At 34.3% G+C, this 25014-nt stretch overlaps 3 protein-coding genes across 3 annotated transcripts; 2 read left to right on the top strand and 1 right to left on the bottom strand.

Annotated features, from left to right (window-relative positions):
- The first annotated feature begins 1953 nt into the window (after positions 1–1953).
- LOC123655595 (transmembrane protein 87B-like) lies at positions 1954–9332 on the top strand. The gene is made up of 7 exons (XM_045591360.1): positions 1954–2261; positions 2482–2542; positions 2739–2833; positions 3342–3497; positions 7286–7432; positions 8138–8313; positions 9180–9332. Exons 1-7 carry the CDS (start codon positions 2169–2171, stop codon positions 9289–9291), a joined length of 840 nt encoding a protein of 279 aa, XP_045447316.1. The 5' UTR covers positions 1954–2168; the 3' UTR covers positions 9292–9332.
- A 962-nt stretch (positions 9333–10294) lies between these two features.
- LOC123655788 (transmembrane protein 87A-like) lies at positions 10295–16987 on the top strand. Its single transcript, XM_045591543.1, has 5 exons — positions 10295–10335; positions 10582–10800; positions 12129–12249; positions 15730–15877; positions 16679–16987. The coding sequence occupies exons 1-5, from the start codon at positions 10295–10297 to the stop codon at positions 16897–16899; spliced, it is 750 nt and encodes a 249-aa protein (XP_045447499.1). The 3' UTR covers positions 16900–16987.
- Positions 16988–18514: 1527 nt separating this feature from the next.
- On the bottom strand, positions 18515–21400 carry LOC123655564 (engulfment and cell motility protein 1). Its single transcript, XM_045591333.1, has one exon. It carries the CDS (start codon positions 21276–21278, stop codon positions 19080–19082), a length of 2199 nt encoding a protein of 732 aa, XP_045447289.1. The 5' UTR covers positions 21279–21400; the 3' UTR covers positions 18515–19079.
- Positions 21401–25014: the final 3614 nt, after the last annotated feature.

Raw genomic sequence — 25014 nt, 5'->3', positions numbered from 1 at the left:
CGGATATAGACTCGGATCAGTCGCTCGACCGATCTGCATATTATATGAGAGCGAGTGGCCTGTGTTGCTAAACAAATCCAAAACAAAACGACCGATAACATTCGTAATTTACAAGCTTAAAAAAAGGTTTATAAGCAGTATACTGTAATAATGTGATTAAAAAATACTATATTGTAAACAAAAAAAAAATACTAATTGAAAAAAAATTTGTAGCTACGAGATTATTTTTTTTTTGCAATCTGAACTGTATAATGATATAAAGTATTTATAGCATTTCAGCAAATAGTCTATTCCGCAAGTTGTTATATACATAGTTTTCAACAGAATTGGTGTCGTGATTAACGCTAGTCCAAATTGTTAGTCATTTTCAAAATAAAATATTGAACAAAATAACCTTACATTACATGACCCATAAAAAAATCTTATCCCATATTTCATAACTAGCCCTAAAATAAATAGGTAGCCCCTAAATTTGGAAAAAAGACAAAGTTGGTAACATTGCTTAAAGAGTCACATCCATGGAGCATAGAGAAGGTCACATCTACGGCTCTACGCAGATTATACAAATGTGAAGAATGTAAAAAAAAACTAAAAAATGTTATCATTGAAATAGGAAATTAGCGTACAAAATTAGATTAATATAGAAATTACAATATTTATTAAATACTGAACATATATTTTATTTTATTTACATTTTATAAACTATTATATTTAAGGTAAATTTATTGTCACGAACGAACATAGATCAAGTAAAAAAAGGTAGATAACGCACCTAGAACAGAAAACTGAAGCCACTTTTTTAAAGATGTGTGAGTGAGTGAAGTGTTGACACCTTTTAAAAAAAGTCCCTAAAATTTTTATTAAACAATTAATTTAATATAGGTAAAATGGGTATGTGAAAATAAAAACCTGTTTATAGTTTTAAATAAATTTACTAAAAATAAAACAAAAAATCGGTAGAATAATAAAAAAATATATTCGTAAGATAATCGTATGAATGGACACTTCCTATCCGCTCTGTTTATCTTTTTTCAGTTTGCAGTCGGTTTTTTTTAACTATTTTTCTTAAACCTAAAATCCTTTATGTTGTATAGGTTTTTTAAATTTTTGTCGCTTAGAACTCAGAGTCATCGTCATTGTTTGCATTTTACTTATATGATGTAGTCTTTTGTTCAAATATTTTTCAATCACTAATCGTATTAAATTGACTTTATGCGCATGGCCAGCATAATCGTGGTCATTTTCTCAGTCTTACAGCCGCTACCCATTCACCTCTTATTAAAATATTCGTTGGAAACCTAAAACCATGAAATTTGATAGTAAAATATGGGTACCTAGTTTACTCAAAACTTGTAAAAAGTTAAAACATAAAACAAACGAGTTAATAATTCATAAATATATTTTGATTTTTTTATTTTCAATTTATGTAACATAAAATAACACGAGAAAAAAAACAATAACTATGTCTACTTTTTACTTAATTATTTTTCTGATTGCGTACAATTTACTTACCCACATTTTGGGGTATTGAAAAAAAGAACTACTGACAACACTCCCGTAGTACGTCATTTCGTGACATTGAAATTATAAGTTCCGAATAACCTCAATATTATTTTGGAATAACAATAAATTTAAAGTTTTATATGTACTTACGTGTGAAACGATATTCCTTCAGATTTTTTGTTTACATTGGTATTGTTTTTGCACCATTTAATCACACAAGACGGCATTTTATAAGCAAAGTTACTGTATGAAGCCTCGTGACATACTAACGAAAATGAGCGTAGTTTGATGCATATGTGTGCGTGAGCGCGTGTATTTACTTGAAGGAGCCGAGTTTTGTGGCTTCACTAACAACAAAGGCCGCGCATTATCTACTTTTTTTTACTATATCTATGCGAACGAAATGTAGATTTTATATCATTGTACACTACGCTTACGACTGATAATTTCTGTAATTCTGTCAATGCAAACCTGTGATGCAAACGCAAAGAGTAGAAATGTAGAATAACTTGACAGGTTCTGGTATTGTCAAGCATGTCCTTTTGTATAGAAAAGAATTTTGAAATAATTTTTTTCTCATAGTATGTAAATAGGAATAATGTTTTGGATACATTCACAAATCGTTAAATAGTTTGTGGCTACTACGTTCCCGGAGAGAAATAAAGATGTTGCAGAGCGTACTTTTATATATAATAGTAGTTGTAAACGTTGTGCTCGGCTTTTCCGATGTTGGAACATGGGATTTACCTCTGAACGGGGTAAGAAAAGTATTTAATCGAAATAACTTTTTCTATTACTTTTTACTTCTATTGATTTAAACGTTATCGTGGCCTAGCACGTCTAACATAGGTGACTCATTGCCTTTGAAAAAGTAATACACAGAACAACTATTAAATGATAAAAATCTAGTGATAATGTTTAGGAAACGACAAAATTAATTGATTTCACATTTCATAATTTATTATTGTTTTTTTTCAGCAAAGTTGCAATTTCACACTAGCCAAGTCACTTTTCAAGGATTCAAAACTAATAATCGCATGTAAGTGCTAATTTTTTTTAACAGATTGCTTTAATTGATAAATAACATATTATTATTTAATTACTAATATAAGTAATTTTATACAAGAAATGAAACTGATCCAGTTTTTTTCATCACCTATGATGCCTCCAAAAGTATTTATAGTGTGAACAATTTTCTTATTATTACTTTAGTTTATTGTAATATTAATTTTTAGTGCACTGTAATGTTAAGGAACCGACAAACATTACAATAGCATATACATGGATGCAAACAAATTGCTCACCAGATTACTTCCACTATTTTGAAAAGGTAATGTATATTTTGTACTATAGTTTATTTGTAATTTTGAAAAAAGTTTGAAAGCATTTACAGTACATATTAAAAGCTTTCGTTCAAAAAGGATTTAACCAATTTCATATTTGAGATTCTGTAAGAACTTCAAAATATTGGTAATCTCAATATGTTAAACACAAAAGGAAGAAGATCGCGAACATAAAATCATATCAGAGCTACTATCTAATCTCTGTACAAAGCTTAGAAATTCTTTGAAAATATAATCAAGAACTACTTCAATAAAGATAAACTATGTAACATTAATGTAAAAGTCGTTCAAATGCCTAGTTAAATTAGTATGAAAATACTAATATTTGTATAATAAAAAAGATTTGAATATTGTCCCATAAGATTTTTTTTTTTCAATTTCATCTCTTTAAAATATGAGAATTTTATTCAAGGATATTTTTCTAAGTACACAAAACAACTTTCTTAAAAACCAAAGAAAAGTTATAAATTGTTTAAAGTTTGTATTGTGTTTCAGAGGATAGTTGAATGCACAAATTATGTAGAGAGCCCTTTTGAAGAAAATAATATAACGAAAATATTACCAACAGTGCTCTGTCACGGACAAAATGTTATATATCTAACTAACAGTAAGAGTACCAATGATAAGAAAGATGTGGAAATTGTTCAACCAGTGAGTATATAAATAAACATTTGAACAATTGAGGGGTATAGTTTCAACAGCTAAGTCTAATGTTAATGATTTTAAATAAAATGAAATAAACGTTTTCCTCCCTTCATCATAAAGTAGACTTTACAAATTTATTAAATAATAAACCAAACAATAACAATACAAGTCATAATTATTATAAAACAATGTATTTATTGTCCTAAATATAAATAAAACACTAAAAACCAATGGACTTTGCGTTTTTTGAAACTAATCTGAGGACAATGCAGGTTTTGAATTAAACTTTGATGGACATTGCTGATATTGATTATACTATTTTAGTATAGTGCAACTTCTATAGATAGTTTGATACTTTACGAATTTTTTTAAAAAATTACATAAGTATCTATAAATTACATGACTATGAAGGGGCAATTAAAAATATTAAGTATGATGTAATTTTTTGTTAAACAAAAACTTTTACTAATTTATCAATTTAAATTTTATAAAAAAAAAAAACAATAGAACGTCAAGCGATTTTCTTTGGAAATAAGTAATAAAGGATCTAGAAAGGAAATATCTGTATTGCGATTATTTAATCAAATTCGAACATCAGGTAGATCAAAATTTTCTTGACAAGATGCTTCTTCGTTTTCTTCTTCATGTAGTTCGCATCTTCCGCTATCTATATTTTGAGGTAGGAGCTTATCATAATAGGACAATGTGGGTAATTCTCTTATATTCTCTCTATTCTCTCTTACATATAATTACATACATACACATAAATATTATAAAATATCTAGACTTATTTAAAAATAAAATATATATAAACAATAATTTTAGGTATAATAATATTTGCCAGGATTAAAGGATCAAAATTAGTAAATGAAACTAAACTAACCGCTCCAATTTCTCCAAATTTCTTTTCCATTTTGTGGGATCTCTGATTCGTTTTCTAGATTTGTTATTATCGACAACTATTGGCGAGTTATCCATAATTAACAATTGAATAGTCAACCAACAAAATACAATTATTTACTATTTCTAAAAGTTGTTTTATTGGGTACAAAAGTCACACCGTATTACTCTCTGCGTTTGCACCCGCCATACTGTTTAGGCATAACACGCCGGCCTCTCATTGGCCGAATGGACAATGCTGTTTTTGATTTAACCGCATTAGGACATTGCTGTTTTTGTTGCATTCTTCATTCTTTGACCTCTAATTTCTATTGGATAAAGCTAATGTTGCTTTGATCGGTAAGAACGAATTAGTAGGAAAAGATATGAAGTTAGTATATGTATAAAAATGTGGCTACTCTAAAAAAATGGACTTTGCAGTTTTTGATACTAAACCCCTCAATTATCTAGATGCACCAACAAACTTTGTAATGTGATACTTTTTTTGTGAATATATCGATTTTTTGAAGTGAAAACCGCACCACACACCAATTTTTTCGTTGGTAGTAAATGAGGCTGATCCGTCACACTCTGAGGTGAACAGCTTGATTGGTTGCACTCGGGACTGCCGAGTGTACCCGAGTGAGAAAGATACAGTCAGCAGCTCTTCGCTGTTTTTTTTTTTTTTAAGTGATATATCCACAGGCTTATTATGCCCGTGCTTTTGTTATTCCATATATATTATTTTCTATATATATATTATTCCATATATATTATTTTCTATATATATATTATTCCATATATATTATATATATATTTTTTCTTTTTTTTTAAACATGCATCTTTGCATTGCTCTTCGCTGTTGCGCCGCTGTGTTTAGTATATTCAATTAATACGTAATAATTGTCATTAATAATTTAATAGTTATTAGTGATACGTAATAATAAGTTTTCACTTCTACCGTGCTGTCTTAAGCATACACTCTATTTTTTTTTTTTTTTGTTTAATACAAACATTGCCTTGACAATAACAAACAAATAAAAAGAATAATCTAATTTGGTGCAGATGAAGTTTTGAAATACACACACTTCAGTGATTCATTTTTGTTCATTTACAGTTAGTAGTCACATGAAGATTAGTTAATTAGAACAAATGTAATCTTAAACATTGGGCATTCCCGATGAAACACGTTCAGTATCTTAATTCAGTGTAGTCTCAATTATGACTTGAGAGTATTTTTACAACAAACCCATCCTTATATAATTGAATTGTGTAGAAATTTCGGTACAATCAGGACATAAAAGGATAAAACAGTCAAATATTTCCAACACTCTCATTTATTAAAAGTAATAATCAAATCAGGCTTTATCAATTATTTTTGTATTTAGTCAGTTATAATTAAACTAAAATTTACTATTATTGGCGAGATAATGAGTTCACATACCTTGATAAGCTGCTTTTTGAAGTGCTGTTTAAAAAGTTACTAATTGGTAAAAAAATTGTTAAATAAATTACCATAGAAGGATAATTTAGTAGGATTAACTTGAAAACTAAAAATATTTAGTGAAACTGATACTTTTATAGATGGTATAAAATTTTAGACAAAAAGATAATTTTAAAGTACCTAATATATATGTATTTTTTTTTTTAAATATACTAATGGTATTAAAAGAACGATTATCATATACCAGAAATAATGTTTTTTTTTTTTTGTTTTTTTTTTAATGACTCAATTTTAGAATAGGGGTATTCGAGAATAGGGTTTTTAAATTTTATTCTAAAGTAACTTTTAAACGAGTCGGAGAGACGTCCCAACGTGTCTGTATGAACTTGGACAAAACGCAAGCTATGTTTAACAACAAAGTCATATCGAGACCGGTATCGGTCGATGGTACCCTTCTCGAAGTTGTTCAGGATTATATTTACCTAGGCCATACTATCCAACTAGGCCGCAATAACTTCGAGAAGGAGGCCGATAGGAGGATTTGGTTGGGCTGAGCGGCGTTTGGCAGGCTTCGTTGAGGCTTCACTTCGAAGATTCCACAATGCTTGAAGACAAAAGTCTTCGAGCAATGCGTCATGCCTGTGTTAACATACGGAGCCGAGACGTGGACACTGACGAAGAGACTGGTCCACAAGTTTAAAGTCGCTCAACGTGCAATGGTACGGGCTATGCTTGGGGTTTCTCTGAAAGATAGGATTAGAAGTGAGACTATCCGCGAGAGAACGAAAGTAACCGACATAGCCCACAGAATTAGTAAGTTGAAGTGGCAGTGGGCTGGTCATCTGTGTCGCAGGACCAATGGCTGTTGGAGCAGACGGGTCCTGGAGTGGAGACCGCGTCTTGACAAACGCAGTGTGGAACGTCCTCCGGCCCGTTGGACCGACGATCTACGTAAGATTGCCGTTGTAGGCTGGATGAGGATTGCGGAGAACCGGGGAGGTAGCGAATGCTAGCGCGACCCCGTCTCGCCCCACCCAGGCGGACGACTGCTCACACGTGGGGGTTTTTTTGTCAGTAGGAGTCTGACATAACCCTCTGACGCCCCCGCGCCGGATTGCAGAAAACCTTGATGTCTGGCGCGAACTTGGGGAGGCCTATGTCCAGCAGTGGACTGCAATAGGCTGAGCTGAGCTGAGCTGAATTTTAAAATAATCGAGGTAGGGTACAGCAGGATATATCTACCAAAATCTGGAATCTGGTCTGGGGGAGTATCACTCTTACAGAAGATCGCAGCTAAATAGTATTACTCTTAATGTGTGTTGCGTTTCTGTGGTGAGTAAGGTGAGCAGAGCTCCTGAGGAAGGTCGGCAACGCCCTTGAGATGCTTCTGGTGTTGCAAGTGTCTATAGGCTAAGGCTACCACATACCATCATGGGTAAAAAATATATATATTATGTATTCATTTTAACAGAGAGCACCCTTCCATGTCGTTCAAAGGGAAGGGATATACGCCCTTTGGATGTCAGTCCGCAGCGACAAGAAGTACGACGCGTCAATGCACATTGAAATGGTATCCCCATCTGGTTATATGTCAGCAGCTATTTGGCCTCTATTGCCAGTAAGTCACTATTTTAAATTAATACTTACAGTAGCATGCATACATTCAGCCTGTAACATCCCAGTGTTGGGCATAGGTCTCTTTCTCCATGGAGAAGGATTGGAGCTTAATCCACTATGCTGCTACACTGTAGTTTAGCGTATATTAGTAACGATCGCTATCAGGTATTTATGATTACAACCAGGACCGACAGCTTAACGTGCTCTCCGAGCCATAGTGGGGAAACCTACAAGGACAGACATCCGCACCAGACAGAAATATTTGTACAAATATCCATCCATAGCGGGAATCGAATTCGCAAACCGTCGGTGTAGGGTGACTACTCGTACCACTATAACAGAGCGCTTGTACTATATTTTTATGTATGTATGTGATGAGGTACATTGAGTGTGAGGTTTTTATTAAAATACACTTTTAAAGTACCCTCTATTTAATATGTACCGATGATGATAATGAGCGCCGACACGTTTAGTCGGAGACGCGGGTTCGATCCCCGCTGGAGCGGTCAATTTTTGATATGATATTCAAAAATGTTTACCCTCTATTCAGTATAAGTCTAGTCTTTATGCACTGTTAATTTTTATGGTCAGTCTTACGTTGTCTTTGATATTGACAATGTCTCGATTAGAGGAAAGGAGAGGGGTTCGATAGGAGCTGAACGAGAGAAGTGTACTAGTAAGCTATGAACGTAACTCGTGTGCGCAGTTCTTCGGCGTGATGTGCGCGGTGTACACGGCGCTGTGCGCGGGCTGGCTGTGGGTGTGCGCGCTGCAGTGGCGCGACCTGCTGCGCATCCAGTACTGGATCGGCGGCGTGGCGCTGCTGGGCATGCTCGAGAGCGCCACCTACTACGGCGTCTACTCCGCCATCGACGGCAGCGGGTGCGTCTGTCCCTCTCGCTCTCACGGCACATACGTCTGTCCCTCTCGCTCTCACGGCACATACGTCTGTCCCTCTCGCTCTCACGGCACATGCGTCTGTGCCTCTCGCTCTCACGGCACATACGTCTGTCCCTCTCGCTCTCACGGCGGTGTGCGAGTGTGTGTTTGAGTCACATACGTTTGTACCTTTCGCTCACACGGCGGGAGGGACAGACGTAGAGCGGATCTAGTTCACTGGGAAAAATCAAAACATATTATGGACGTGAACTAACCGGTATTGCCAGTATTTCCTACTTTATACTGCCGTGAAAAGTGTCAATAAAAAACCGAATAAATGACAAGTCAGATTTTTGAGCAATAAATCAAACTGCGGTGTCAAAAAGAAAAAAAAGCGTGAAGCATTTATGCCTCTCCTTCTTTTCCAAGTTATTTGCGCAAGCAAGACAAAAAATAAACTTAATAATAATAACCTGACTGGGGTAGTACCTCGACCTTACAGAAGATCACAGCAAAATAATACTGTTTTCAAGCAGTATTGTGTTCCTGTTGGTGAGTAAGGTGACCAGAGTTCCTGGGGGGATTGGGGATTGGGTCGGTAACGCGCTTGCGATGCTTCTGGTGTTGCAGGCGTCTATAAGCTACGGTAATCGCTTACCATCAGGTAAGCCGTACGCTTATTTGTAGACCTAGTGACATAAAAAAAAAAAACTAAAAATTAACTTCTATCTAATATCCAAACCCTGCCGATCCAATTAACAAGGAAATCTATTGTTTTATGTAAAATAATTTTGTTAAAAGAAATCATATTCTGCATATTATAATAAACAAAAATGCGCTATGTAAATTTTAAATTCTTTTCCACATAGTTACTTTAACGCCGAGGCGTACATGTTCGCCGAATGGATGTCGGTTGCGAAGAGAGCGCTCGCAAGAATGTTAGTTATCATCGTGTCTCTAGGCTTTGGGATAGTCAAGTGAGTTTTTGTATATTTTTTTTATCAAAGTAGAAAATGTGTCAAGTGTTATTTTCTTTTCATTAAGCTATTTTTTATCTGTGATGTTTATTAAAAATTTAAGCAACTGTAATAATTCATTAAAAAAAAGTTTGTGTGTCAGCTCCGACGCACGACTGGAGTTTACTTCTTCATTTACTATTTACTAGGCTTACTAGTCTAAGAAAAAGATTAAAACCATAACAAGTAATAAATAAAAGAATCAAATAACGCCATCTATCGATGATATGTCCGATTTTCGCAGTAAACTCAAGTGGCTCCCAATTCGCCTTCGCAGGAATACCCATGTACTTACTCTACTCTACTGTGTTCTTTTTAATCCTAATGCCCCCCCTCATTACCTTAAAGAATGGTTCACGGTTCTTTGCGATTCCCATGAATGCTCCCTTAGATCTGAATTCAATTTGCTTCTGAAAATTCCTCCCCATTCTATCTCCTTCTACTCCAATTCATTTACTGTTAATGCTGTCTGTCTGTGGAACTCTCTTCCGCTTTCAATAAAACAAGCTTTAACACAAGCTTGCTTCAAGCAACGCCTTAAAAAGCATTATATGTCGCTCATTAAATCATAACTGTCGCGATTTGTAGTTTACTTTATGTGTACATATATGTATATATTTTTATATGTGTATGTATGTGTGTATGTATCTATATATGTATGTATATGTATATTATATAGTATACACTAAAATATTTACTTATATGTTTTTTTCTTTTCTTTATTATGTAAGTCTATCATATTGTAGTTTTTATCTATTTATTATTGATTTTTCCTCCTTAATTTGTGCACACTTCTAACCGCTACTACTGTATCGTGTCCAGTACCCAAAGGTTATCTGGAAGAAATCGCTATTTAGCGATAAGATCGCCTTTGTACATCTTATATTGTATCTTTCTTTATATGTGTCTGTATTTTGGTGTACATTAAGAAGAAATAAATAAAAAATAAATAAATACGTTACGACGAGATGGCGGTACTAGAAGACGTCGCTACGCCTTTAGACTTTACGCGATAGATGGCGTTAGCAAAAACGTAACGAGGTCATTAGTTCAGTAGATTTTACTCCTCATATTTTTTTCGCACCGGGGGCCATATATGAAAATCGATATTTAAGGAGTAGACTCCAGGAGTAGTGGTTGAGCGCGCACGCAGATATTTTTTTTGCACCGGGGGCCATATATGAAGATCGATAGTTAAGGAGTAGAGTCCAGGAGTAGAGTCCAGGAGTAGTGGTCGAGCGCGGTCCGTGCGCAGGCCGCGGCTGGGCGCGCTGCTGCAGCGCGTGGCGGGCGCGGGCGCGGCGTGGGGCGCGCTGGCGGCGCTGGAGGCGTGGCTGCGCCTGCACCACAAGGCCGAGGACTCCAACCGCGACCTGCTGCTGGCCGAGGCGCCGCTGTCGCTGCTGGACAGCGCCATCTGCTGGTGGGTCTTCGTGTCGCTGGCCACCACCATGCGGACGCTGCAGCTGCGCAGGTACGCGCGCCCCCGGCCCGTCCTGTTTAACTGAGGTGGGGCACAGCAGGAGTTTCCTGCTCAAAATATGGAGCAGCCCGACTGGGGTAGTAGCTCGACCTTACAAAAGGCCACAGCTAAATAATACTGTTTTCAAGCAGTATTGTTTTCCTGTCGGTGAGTAAGGTGACCAGAGCTCCTGGGGAAGATTGGGGATTGGATCGGCAACGCGCTTGCGATGCTTCTGGTATTGTAGGCGTCTATAAGCTACGGTAATTTCTTACCATCAGGTGAGCCGTACGCTTGTTTGCCGAACTAGTGATATAAAAAAAAAAAAAAAATATCATTACATTCATACGCGAAGCTAAAGCTTTGTATCTTTGAGTGAGTGAAATTTCGCAAACTTATAGTTTACTAGCTGCCGCCCGCGACTTCTTCCGCGTGGAATAGTTACTTTGGACTAACGCTAACTTCAACCCACATTTAAACTGTTTACGCAGCGCACGCAGCGGAATCTCTTAAAAGGTGCTCCTCTCCTATTGGTCTCAGCGTAATGATAGCCTATAGCCTTCCTTGATAAATGGACTATATAATACTGAAAGAATTTTTCAAATCAGACCAGTTGTTCCTTCTGCTTTATAATATTCGTATAGATATAAAGATGATAATTTTTGAGTACAGAATGATAATTTTTTTTAATTATGCATAAAAGATACCTGAAATCAACAAAAAAAACTTTACACACTACCATGTATTTGACACACACACGGATATATACTCTTTTGCTTATATTATAGAGTCTTTGAAAACAGAACCTTAAATAATGCTTAAACTTTTAATTTAATTATTTGACCACTAAGCGACCACTTGTTATTATAATAACGTCATGTTAAATAGATAGATAAAAACCATATTGCAGTCTCTACTTTATGTATACGACTAGATTGGCAAACAAGCGTACGCTCTTCTGATGGTTAGCAATTACCGTAGTCTACAGAAATATAGACGCTTGCAACACCTCAACATGAGAAGAGAACAGTAGTATTTAGCGGTGATCTTCTGTAAGGTTGAGATACTTACCCATTTAGACTGCTTCAAGTTTTAAGCAACACATTTCTTGCTCTGCACTACTCAAAAAATCTGATATACGATAATCATTATAAAGTTATTAACCCACCAAATTTGTAATAGCGAAATAGTTTTCTCGTTTGCTGACCTTGGTGGGTGGTTTCTGGGTTGCTTCTTTTCATTAACTAAAAGATGTTAAAACATAACAAAAAATTCTACGTACAAATGTACGTGTAAAAATGTATGTGTAATATAAATTAATCAAAAATTGTCGTTTTCAGAAATGCGGTAAAGCTCGCTCTGTACAAACACTTCACGAACACTCTAATATTCGCGGTCGTCGCCTCCGTCATCTTCATGCTCTATTCTCTCAAGTCGTATCGAATAATATTTTGTATTTCAGTAAGTATTTTATTTTTGCTTCAGCCTGTAATATCCCACTAGGGCATAGGCCTCTTTCCCCATGTAGGAGAAGGATCAGAGCTTAATCCACCACGCTACTCCAATGTGGGTTGGCGGATATATTCCCTACTATGAGTAACGATCACTATCAGGTGTACATGATAACAACCGGGACCGACGGCTTAACGTGCTCTCCGAGGCACGGTGGGGAGACCCACAAGGATAGCACAAACACCCAGACCACGGCAAACACCTGTATGGCCAATACAGATGTTTATCATGTGCGGGGATCGAACCCGCAACCGCCAGTGCAACAGATACAATCCATGGTTGTGACCTTTGCGCCAACGCGGCAAACATTGTCGCTAAGTAGAAATATAGAAATAAACATGCAGAAGACATTGACAATGTTATTATTTTTATTATAAATCTAGCTACGCCACTCTTAGCCACATAAAATAAAAATAGCTTACCTATGTGTTTTTCTGGATATCCAGCTATCCATTTACCAAGTCATTGGAATCAGTTCACTATTTATTATATTTAAATTTGATATATTTTGTTAACTGACTTCAAAAAAGAAGGAGGTTACTCAATTCGACCATATATATATATATATATATACTAGCTGTGCCCGCGGCTTCGCCCGCGTTGAAGTTAGTGTGTCACAAAGTTTTGCCGGCAAACTTCCAGTGAAACTCTCATCAAAATCGGCTTAGCCGTTCCGTAAACCTTCCTCTTGCCAATGGTGGAGCCCTCTACAATGATGAAACCGCATAAAAATCCGTTCAGTAAATTTTGAGCGAATCGATCACATACACTTTTGGGGACTTTGTTTATAATACGCTAACTGTTGCCCGCGATTACGTCCTCGTGGTTATGAAGTTATATATTACTATTAAGATGTTTAACGCAAATTATGTTTTTATTTCAGTCACTTGAAATGCTTATCAAACTGAGTAACTTTTTAAAAGGCACAATTTAGTATAATTTAATAGTTATTTTTATAAAACCTCTCTATACACCACATTTTCGGTTTTATTTTCAGGCTGTATATGTTTCATACAAACTATCAACCCCAATTAAACCCACTTAGCGATGGAATATCTTAAAATCCGTTCTTAGCGGACGTCTGCTAACTATAATCTACATCCCTGCCAAACTTTATATTTGTCCAACCTGGATGGATAGACCATCCAGCGGTTTTTGATGAGTGAGTCAGTGACCTTTCTCTTTTATATATATAGATTACGATGCATTATTTGGATACCTGCTCACCATCTATAGAACATATATTTTGAATTTCAAGTCTCTTACTTCAAAAACATAAGACTTTCATACAAACTTCCGACCCCCGTTTTATCCCCTTAGGTGTCGGTTTTCGTAAAATTAGTTCTTAGCGGATGTTTACGCCCTATAAGGAACCTACCTGCCAAATTTCAAGTTTGTAGCTGTTATAGTTTCGGAGGTTTCGTGATGAGTGTGTCAACCTACCATCCCCCGTTTTAACTCCAAAAGAGAGTTGCTTTCTAAAGATACATTATTTGGTCACCTTTCTACCATCTATAGAGCATACATTTTAAATTTCAAGTCTCTTACTTCAAAAACATAGGACTTTCATACAAACTTCCAACCCCCGTTTTATCCCTTTAAGGGTCGAGTTTCATAAAATCAGCTCTTAGCGGATGTTTACGCTCTATAAGGAACCTACTTGCCAAATTTCAAGTTTTTAGCTGTTATAGTTTCGGAGATTTCGTAATGGGGGAGTCAACCTACCATTCCCCGTTTTAACCCCAAAAAGGAGTTGACTTCTAAAGATACATTATTTGAACACCTTTTCACTATCTAAAGAGCGTACATTTTAAATTTCAAGTCTCTTACTTCAAAAACATAGGACTTTCATACAAACTTCCAACCCCCTTTTTACCCCCTCAGGGGTCGAATTTCGTAGAACCCATTCTTAGCGAATGTTTACGCCCTAAAAGGAACCTATCTGCCAAATTTCAAGTTTGTAGGTGTTATAGTTTCGGAGATTTCGTGATGAGTGATTAAACCTACCATCCCCCGTTTTAACCCCAAAAGGGAGTTGATTTCTAAAGAAACATTATTTGGACACCTTCTCATCATCTATAAGGCATACATTTTAAATTTCAAGTCTCTTACTTCAAAAACATGGGACTTTCACACAAACTTTCAACCCCCGTTTAACCCCTTTAAGGGTCGATTTTAGTAAAATCCGTTCTTAGCGGATGTCTACGCTCTATAAGGAGCCTTCCTTCCAAATTTTAAGTTTGTAGCTATTATAGTTTCGGAGATTTCGCAATGAGTGAGTCAGCCTACCATCCCCCGTTTTAACCCCAAAAGGGAGTTAATTTCTAAAGATACATTATTTGGACACCTTTTCACCATCTATAGAGCTTACATTTTAAATTTCAAGTCTCTTACTTCAAAAACATAGGACTTTCATACAAACTTCCAACCCCCGTTTTACCCCCTTAGGAATCGAGTTTCGTAAAATCCGTTCTTAGCGGATGTCTACGGCTTATAAGGAACCTACCTGCCAAATTTCAAGTTTGTAGGTGTTATAGTTTCAGAGATTTCGTGATGAGTGAGTGACCTTTCGCTTTTATATATATTATAGATTATAGATATATATGTATATATATATATATATATATATATATATTTTTATGTATGTTCGGGGATAACTCCATCGTTTATGGATCGATTTTGATAATTCTTTTTTTGTTGGAAAGGAGATATCCCTAGTTTGATACCATGATAAGGAAATCAGGATCTGATGATGAGATCCCAGAGAAATCGAGGGAAACTCTCAAAAATCCGCATAAATTTTTACTGGGTGTACCGAATTTGATAATTTTTAATTTAATCGAAGGCCGATTTTTATCATGTGATCACATTTAAATTTCATCGAGATCAGATTACAACTTTTGGAGTAATCTTTGATAACACGTATGTACTTGACTATTATTTCGTCTACCTACGTTGTATTACTTGTCGATATAATCGAAGTCGGTGTTTCTTCGTTTGCCTGCAAACACAATTATTATAAAGTACAACACAAATTCAGGCTATAATTTTTAAGATCATTTTCTATTTTTCTCAATAGGGTTATTATAATACGGACAAGCTTAAAATTATGTTCAAGGAAAATCTATTTTATTCGACTTAGTTCTAAAGTAATTAAATGTGTTCCGAAACTCGGTAGAACCATTTATTACATGTGTCTGACTATTATTGCTTTCACTGCTGTAAATATTAAATATATGTAAATTTTGTTAAGTTGATATATGTTTGCTATTGTAAGTGCTAACTGTCAATGAACAGTTTTTTTTTTAAATTGATGTCAAAACGTTACTGGTTAAGAAGTTTCTTAAATGTATTTAATGTTTAAAATGTAGTTGTGGTGTACAATAAAGTATAAATAAATAAATAAATAATAATTGTAATTGATTTCAGGATTGGAAAGAAGTGTGGATGGATGAAGCCTACTGGCACATATTGTTTGTGGGTGTCCTAACAGTCATTATGGTATTATGGAGACCGACAAATAATAACCAGAGATACGCTTTCACACCATTGTTGGACAACGCTGAGGATGATGAGGGTACTCTTAAAATATTGCCTTTCTTTATTTAAAAAACCGTTAAATTCGAAATGTTTTCATAAATTTAATTCAAAAAATATTGGTGCGTATTTAGAATACGTAAATAAGCCACAAAAAGGTTATTTTTAATATATTGCCCTTATTTAACTAAAAAACCTTTGATTTTAAAATTTTGCGTGTTTTGATAATTTGCAAAAAAACTTGCTTACTTTGAGATATTGTATTGTAACTAATGGGCCAGCCATTAATTACGTCACACCTTAAGAGAAGGGATAGGGGGTAGATGATAGGTGGTAGATGATAGGTGGTAGATGATAGATGGTAGATGATAGGTGATAGATGATAGGTGGTAGATGATAGGTGATAGATGATAGGTGGTAGATGATAGGTGATAGATGATAGGTGGTAGATGATAGGTGGCATTGTGTGACAAGGGTAAGGAAGGGGTCCAAAATTTTGTAACATCACATTTTAAAAATATAATATACCTACTGGTAAGTTTTAAAACATGGTATTTCAACTACATACTTATTAACAATGAACTTAAAAAATTAAAATTCAAATAGTTTTGTTGGAAAATTGACATAAATTAAAACGAAAATAAAAATAATGAAGAAACTTATGTTGACAAAAAATGGTGAAATTCGTGTGTCGTAATATATGGACGGCCAGTAAGGTAACTTAACGACTTAATAAAAAAAAAAATTATAAATTGAAAACAAGACAGATAATTATAACGTATAAAATTGTAGTTGTAAAAAGGTTAGTGTAAAAAAGTTTTTTTTTTTTTTTAACATACAGAAGAAGAAGAACAATTCGTAAACGACGCCTACGGGGTTAAAATGCGAGCCACAAATATAAATGAAACGCCCGACGTCCCTCGAGACCCAGAACCAAACACGACATCTCTAGATTCAGATCTCCGATGGGTTGAAGAGAACATACCTACAAGCACACTACCGCTATTAGACTCAGACGAAGAAATAATAAATACGAAGTTCGAAGTATCAAAGATGCAGTAATAAAATAATAGTATTTGTTTATAAAAGTGTCACTGTGATTTACGTGTTTTTTATTTAATAAAGATTTTCGTACGCTTAGTTATGTGAATGGAATCTGTTTTTTTTTTCTTATCAACCTAAAGAAATAAAGAATACATAACCTCATTGTTTATGTTATATGTGTAATTGAATCAAAATAATTGTGTTTGCAGGCAAACGAAGAAAAACCGGCTTCAATGATATTGACAAGTAATACAACGTAGGTAGACGAAAAATAATCAAGTAAATACGCATTATCAAAGATTACTCCAAAAGTTGTATCAGATCTCGATGAAATTTAAATGTGACCACATGATAAACATCGGCTTTCGATTAAATTAAAAATCATCAAAATCGGTACACCCAGTAAAAAGTTATGCGGATTTTCGAGAGTTTCCCTCGATTTGTCTGGAATCCCATCATCAGAGCCTGGTTTCCTTATTATGGTACCAAACTAGGGATATCTCCTTTCCAACAAAAAATTTTTTATCGAAATCGATTAATAAGCGACGGAGTTATCCCCGAACATATATATATTTATATACGGTCGAATTGAGTAACCTCCTCCTTTTTTGAAGTCGGATAAAAATAAGTTTTTTCGTTTAACATCTGTTTTGAAAGGACTGATTGAAATTGGTTTCTAATAATCTATGCCTAACGGTAAGTCGTTTTCGGTACATAATCAATTTTTTTTCAAATATATTAAATTTATTTTAAAAACTTGATATAAAGCTCCAGCTGAGCATATTCATACTAAGCTTTGACGTAGTTAGTGGCAGTTGTGACGTATATTTTTTTTTCAAAAACTAACAAAATCGATGCGTACCCACAAACTAACGTTATAATAATAATAATTAGTAGGGTGTTATAATACTGCTAGTTTTCCTGTAACTACTTGCTACCATCCTCACTCATAGTCATAACTGACATAGGCGAAATCCTATGTCTTACCTCCTATATTATATCTATCTCGATAAACTATCACGCAGTTTAGCGGATTATAAAATGGTACAGTATCTAGTCAAATAAAGAATTTATTATTATTATCTATCGGAAACTATCAAAGTAAAACAAATAAATGAGTTTCCTGCTTTAGAAGTCTTAAGTATTAAATAAACTAATCAGCAACTTAAATGCAAGATAAACTTATCGTCATTGTGTATGATTATGATTACACCACATGTAAGTATGGCTTTGCTGTGACGTAAGTTTTTGCGTAAGTTTCTTCATGACTTCAATAATCGTCAAACCAACTTGAAGTTTTGTATAGAGGAACATACGTCATATTTTTTAATATGTATAGAAACACATGGATTTTCAACTGACTTCAAAAAAGATGTTTCGCAATTCGACTATATTTTTTTATGAGTTATTTAGTCCCCAAGTCAGGTGCTTATAAAGTTTTACAAAAAAAAAAAACGTGAAGTAAAACATACAAAACTTTCTATCTTCACTAAGTTATATCTGCCTCTCAACTTCCGTTCGTCTCGCCCGATTACACTTTTCGCAATGCTCTCGTCTCGCATTGCCTACTCCCCAAGACAAGCGTGCGTAAAGTTTTACTTCAAAAAATAACTGTATAATGAAAGTCATTGTATATAAAATATTTGTTTATTTTTATTATAATACGATTATACTAAATTTATTTGTCAATCTTTGGTGTACATAAAACGTGGTAATAAGGTGAAATTATAATTATGACTCATAACTAAAGAATACTTAAACATCATCAGTTAAATGAAATAAATATCGATTTTATAAACATCAATAAATTTTTTATCTTTACCCTTTCTTTCTATATCACTGTAAAATGAACTAAGACTACATGTATATAAAAAAATAGCATATAAAGAATACACATATGTCATTCTATTATTGTATGAAATTCATATTCATTTATTGTTGATTGAAATTTTAAAAATGAAATACATTTTATTATTTATTATGAATGTTAATCCATTTGTATATGTTCTGCGAATGGCTCATTGAACTTACAAAACTTTAATGTGCTATTAAATAAATGCTAATAATGAATACTTAAAAATATGGGCAACAAAATGATGCAGGAATGAAAATATATCCACTAAATAATTCTTGAGATACACTTAAATACTAGGTATAATACAATACTTGATTTTATTTACATTAATTTTAAAGTTTATTTAATTATTTTCATAATAAAAATCGTAGTCTTCTGGTTCTGGCGGGATTTGAGGGGGATCTTGGGGTATGTCAATACCTTCAGCGTCAAGCAGTCTGACCTTTATGTCCATAGACAACAGAGTTTCCAAATCATTCTCAAAAGATTTGCTTGTCATTTTTTCTTTTAGCAAGGCGTTGATGCCATCTGTCCAGTAATCAAATATTTGCTCATCTGGTGCAACAAAATCAAGCGAAGGAACTTCTGCTGCCTTTAGTATAAGTGAGAAAGCTAAATGTGGACTGCTAATCTTTCCTTTCAAATCCTTCATGTGGGGGCAATCTTTGCCTACAACAACACATTTGATATCAGCGACAGCCAATTTAGTACCCAATTCCTCCAAACTTGGTGTACTTTTTTCGTCGCACTCTCCATAATGTAGAATTTTATGATTTGGTGATAATCGGATAAACCAAAATTTATCTTTCCTGTTGATCTTCATATATTTCTTAAATCTTGTTCCATCTACCAAAACACCTAGGCGCTGCTGTTGAATTAAGTCTATAATCTCAGGTGTTATTTTCTCTTTAAGTTCAACAATGGGTCTAGCATGGGATTCCCATACTTCTCGATTAGTACGCTCTTGCTGCCACAAGTGGGTAATTTCACTATATGTCAATTCTTTAATCTTCTGTCTGAATTTATCAAAGGTCTTAGGAGATGCTGCCAATGCCCTACTAATCTGTTCTTTAACAACACTCAGAACTTTGACAAAATCTTCTGTTGTGGCTCTCATTTCTTTCCATGTCTTGTTTAGTAAGACTATACAGATCCGGAATAACTCTTCGAAAGGATGATCATGTGTGAAGAACAAGGGGTGATAAGTTTGTCCCTGTTCACTTGGTGTTTCCCCTACATGTAATATTTCACATAGTAGTTTAACTAATTCAACGCTAGTTTTGCCAAATGGACATTCCTGTTCATCTGCTCGACAGCTATTCCGGAGAACTATCTTTGTATAATCCTCTCTGTAGTTTCTTGCAAAATATAACATGCAATCTAATGCCAGAACACCAGGTGGGGTCTCATTGAAATCTTTGATAGGATCTATTTCACATTTGAAGCCAAGTTTTTTGAAGTCCTTTGATAAACTACCTGTCTGCCGTCTTGTTGTGACTTCCATGTTGGTATTATTGTCATTTTCAAATGCCAACTTTCTCAATTCTTTTATTTTCTCTTGAGACTCCTGTTCCTGAGCATCAGCTCTTTGACGCATTTTCGGCTCGAGCAGCCCAAGAGTCAATGTTTGTAACACATAAAGTTGATGTGCAAGCTCGGTGCCTAGTGTTTCCTTCGATACATTTTTGGTAATAAGATTTTCATAAATTTTATTTCTTACTTGTTTTGAGCACAATGTAGCTGCGATTGTTTTTTTCTTTATTAAGTCGGCCTTAGAAAATATTGCATTGATAAGGGCAATTGCATTTTGTTGGATGATCCTGTCCTGGTTCTCTAGATGAGAGATCAAACTGGGTATAGTAATTTCTTTTTCAACATGCGAATTTTTTCCTGAACTGTTCAGTACAATATTTTCAAGAATAGAAAGGCATGACTGAATTATCTTTGGATCTTGTGCATTTGTTTGATTACCAACAAAGCTAACAACCTTATTTATAAACTGATTTTCCAAAATATCCCAGGATATAATACCATGGTCCATTAATTCTACGAATGTAACCAGGGCATACTTTAAGCAGTTGCCTTTAAATTTTCCTGTTTCTATGTTGTTGATAATTAATGATAATCCTTTTTTATTAATAAACTCAAGAGCGAATGTTAGGTCGCTGCTTACATTCGATAGTTTTGTTAAAGCTGCAGTTTGTTCTGCTTCTGTACCTGTGTTAATTTTGGCTAATATATCGTGAACCGTTTTGGCTGGTGACTGTTCGAGGCGTAGGACAGATCCATTCTTTATTTCATTACGGTTTTTCTCCGTAATATAATTTTGATTATTGCTTTCGGAAAATTGCAAAGCATAGTTAACGGGATCTGGAAGACCCCACGCCTTGCACAAACCCTGGATAATACTCGATAAGGGTTGACTTTGATCAAACTCAATCAATTGTGGTACTTTGTCGGGGGCATTGAGCATTTCCACCGCAATTTTCAATATCGTTGAATCTTTCGTCACTGACGGCATTTTTATTTGCTTTACAGACATTTATTTACCATCTGACAATCACTTCCTTGACACGAACGCGCCCACAGAAATCAGAATAACTTAGACGCTTAGACCAAAAAAGTACACATCCTATTAAATTAACAGGACCAGTATCCTGACAGTCAAAGACTGACAGTGATGACCATAGATTATACATATACACCAGTGTTGCCAACTTTATTTTTACCAACCCACCAAATGAAGCCGTGTACACCACCAGAAACCACTAAAACTTATTGGCCTCTCAAACCACCAGAATTCCACTAAAAAAATCAAACACAACGACTACCTACCTAAATAAAATTGGAAAATACAGCAACAACAGCAACGTAATTATGAAAATAAAATAATAATTATTTAAGTTATGTACTACAGGAAACAATAATTAATGTAACTATAGAAAAAAAGGAAACAATTAGGTAAGTACATAACGACTATTATGTACAATATAGGTAGATTTTTTTATCGGAGGTTAAATTTTTGTTATTTCTGACTCTACCTTAATTCCGGTGCTGCGGTTAGTGTACTCATGCTCCGTACTGCGACTATCACGCGTTATTTTCGAATAAATTTACGTAAAAACCATCTTTACTGCAAGATCAAAATACGATACGAACTGACCTTTCACGACTGACAAATAGACACTTTTAAACAAAATAACGCGTCAGACATAATCTTATATATAAAAATGAATCGCAAAATGTGTTGCTAAGCGCAAAACTCGAGAACGGTTGGACCGATTTCGCTAATTCTTTTTTTTAAATATTCCTTGAAGTACAAGGATGGTTCTTACGGAGAGAAAAATTCTAAAAAAAAAAAATTTAAAATTTCCTGAAAAAGTCTAAAAACAACACTTTTCTATTCTCCCATACAAAAGATTTGTGATAATACTTAAAAGTCAATTTGAACTTTAATACCATACCATAAAGTTTGTGTTAGGCGATACGAAGTTTGCCGGGTCAGCTAGTATTCTAATAAAATAACCCTTCCTTGGCAGTCGGGTAATTAGTAACATTGCGTGCTAGAATATAGGTTTAGAAATTTGAAAAATACCCAAAACCGAATCGGAGCACCCCACTGTCCACGTGGTCCTAGAGTGTTTTTTTTTTAAGCTGGAGGCGCGGAGGGAGGGCAGCCCTCGCCCGCCGTGCGAAAGTGCGCGAACGAATGCGTAGAGGAGCGGCTGAGGCAGCCTCCGCTGCGGAACGGAGCATGAGTGAGCGTGCTTTCGCACGCAAGGGCGGAAGGGCTGCACTTCCCGCAGCGCCGGAGCCAAGCGTTACTCTACCACCCCCATTTCGCCCCATAAATTCGAGGCCGTTTAACTAACGAATAACCTTTGGGTGTACTGTGGCTTGGGCATTATCAAATACTATTTAAAACTATTTCAAAAATAATTTTACAGCGCTAAACAGTTTAAAAACAAATTAAAGCAAGATTGAGAAGTAAGTATCATTTATAGATTAGAGAACGATTGCGAACCAATAGCGAACTATACTGTTCAACAGAACTGACTGACGAGTGAGTAAATAAATAACAACTTGGTCTTTCGAATCAAATCAAACTTAACCCAACATATAAAGTTTATGTTCATTCAATAAATTCATAAACAATTTTCGGGGGATTCCCAACAGCCGACAGGTTTTAATTCGTTCGGTGTTGCCTACACAACAAAACTATACCATTTTTGCCTGTTGTGTGTACCTGTAAAAAAATCCTAGAAAAATACTAGATTATTCGGAACAAACCTAAACCACTAAAAAATCCACTAGCCACTAAAACCATTTTTTTCCCGCCAAAAGGGGTGTCTAAACCACCAGATCTAGTGGAAAATCTACTAAATTGGCAACACTGATATACACTTATAGTCTTATATACTGGTATAGATACGCCACTTAGAAATTAAAATTGATGTATCACGACCTCCCCCACCAACAGATGGCGTGCACATACAATTTTATTTCTATAATAATACTACAGATGGCGCTGATAATTTCTTTTTTACCAGAATGATTATTATTCAAATAATAGACTATAATATGTACTTTTCACTATTTCCACTTATTTATTAATATAAATAGTTTGTATTAATAAATTGGTGGAAATAGTGTGAAAAGTATTTTATATCTATTTATCATTAATTTTCATCAAAAAGTAGCAAGTATGTACATTAAGAAGATTTAATATTTTTTTGTGTTACGTAATAAAATTTTGATTTCAAATTAATTCTATTTTACCAAATATTAACAGAAAATCGAGAGTTTAAAAATAAAACACCAGTACGATATAGAATTCATAAAACTGTTGTTTATTTTCGTCTTTTATTATAATAATCGGATGCTTGTTTTTTAACATGGTCATTCCTATCAAAATTTGAAAATTTTCCATTTAATAATCGATTTAATCCCAGGCACCAACTGTACACCTTAATACAAAGATTGCTAATAAAATCAACCAAATCAACTCTATGTCTCTCACAAGTTATTATGCTTACTTAAGTTCAATGTAGGGACAATATTCCTCGTCAATCGTCTGCTTGATGATTTAAAATACTCCTCGAAATGTTTGTGGCATATACGAATGGAATTGTAAATATAATTGTTTCCTTTTCTTGAATTGTATTGTCAAGTACAAATTTCTATTGGTTAAACTTCTCTGTATGAGAATATTCCCATTTGGGAAAGGGATGTAAAGGTCCTGAAAATTTTTAATATTCTTAAAATATTGCTTTATACATAAAACTGATACTAAAGACACATAATAATGAATTCTAAATGCAATGAAAGGAAGAAAAAGAGTTAATTATTACGTCTATTTTATTAAGGATGTGATTTAAACAGTTTGCAAGGTATTTGTATCTTTGTTAGCAAAAAAATATTATTGGTTAGCTAATAGTTGATCAGCAGCATATAGTCAGCAAATATTTCTAAATCAGTTTGCAATTTTTATTGTCTCTGAACAGTATATTTTTTTGTACAGCTGAATATATGTAAAAGCAGCAATGAGTGACTCATGTTAATTTAAATTTTGGTAAGCACTCAAGAGACTAAGCAAAAATTTAATTTTGTGCTGGTAATATAAGCCTTAAAGATAATAATGCCTACTGAAATAGTATGCCAAAAAATGCCTTACTGTGAAATTAAATGAGAACAAAAAAAAATTCGATAGAAAGGGATCCCTATTTAGTAATATTGAGATAGTGTCATATATGTAGCTTTATTTTTATAATTATCCCATCCACTTTTAACGAACACTGTTGATTTTGAAAAAAAAACGCAATCTATTTTTATTGCTAACCAAAATTTAAATATGAATGTCAATCAATCCTGCTGACCAAATAATTATTTTGCAGTATGAATGTTTATTTTGCAGATACATAATAAGACAAGCTACCTGCTTATGTTTAAATTATTATTATTATGATTTTATAAAGAAAAAAAATTGCATCCTGATTTTTATTATGGCTAAAGAAATCTTTGTATGCTGGCCAAATGATTTATAGGCTGTTTTTTTTTTTGCTAACCAAATTTTAAAATGGCATACAAATTTATTACTTCTCTTTTATAAATAATTTTACTAAGTCGAATAATACTCTTGGTATAATACTTAATGTCTAAATACTGCTTTGAAACGTTTCTTTAAATAATTGGATTACTCACCATCGATATCACATTTGAAATAACATTTTAATTAAGCTGGTTTCGGCATCTTAATATACTTTATCAAAATTGCAAAA

The sequence above is a fragment of the Melitaea cinxia genome, chromosome 8, assembly GCF_905220565.1.
Source record: "Melitaea cinxia chromosome 8, ilMelCinx1.1, whole genome shotgun sequence".
NCBI lineage: Eukaryota > Metazoa > Arthropoda > Insecta > Lepidoptera > Nymphalidae > Melitaea > Melitaea cinxia.
This window is presented reverse-complemented; position numbering and strand designations above follow the sequence as displayed.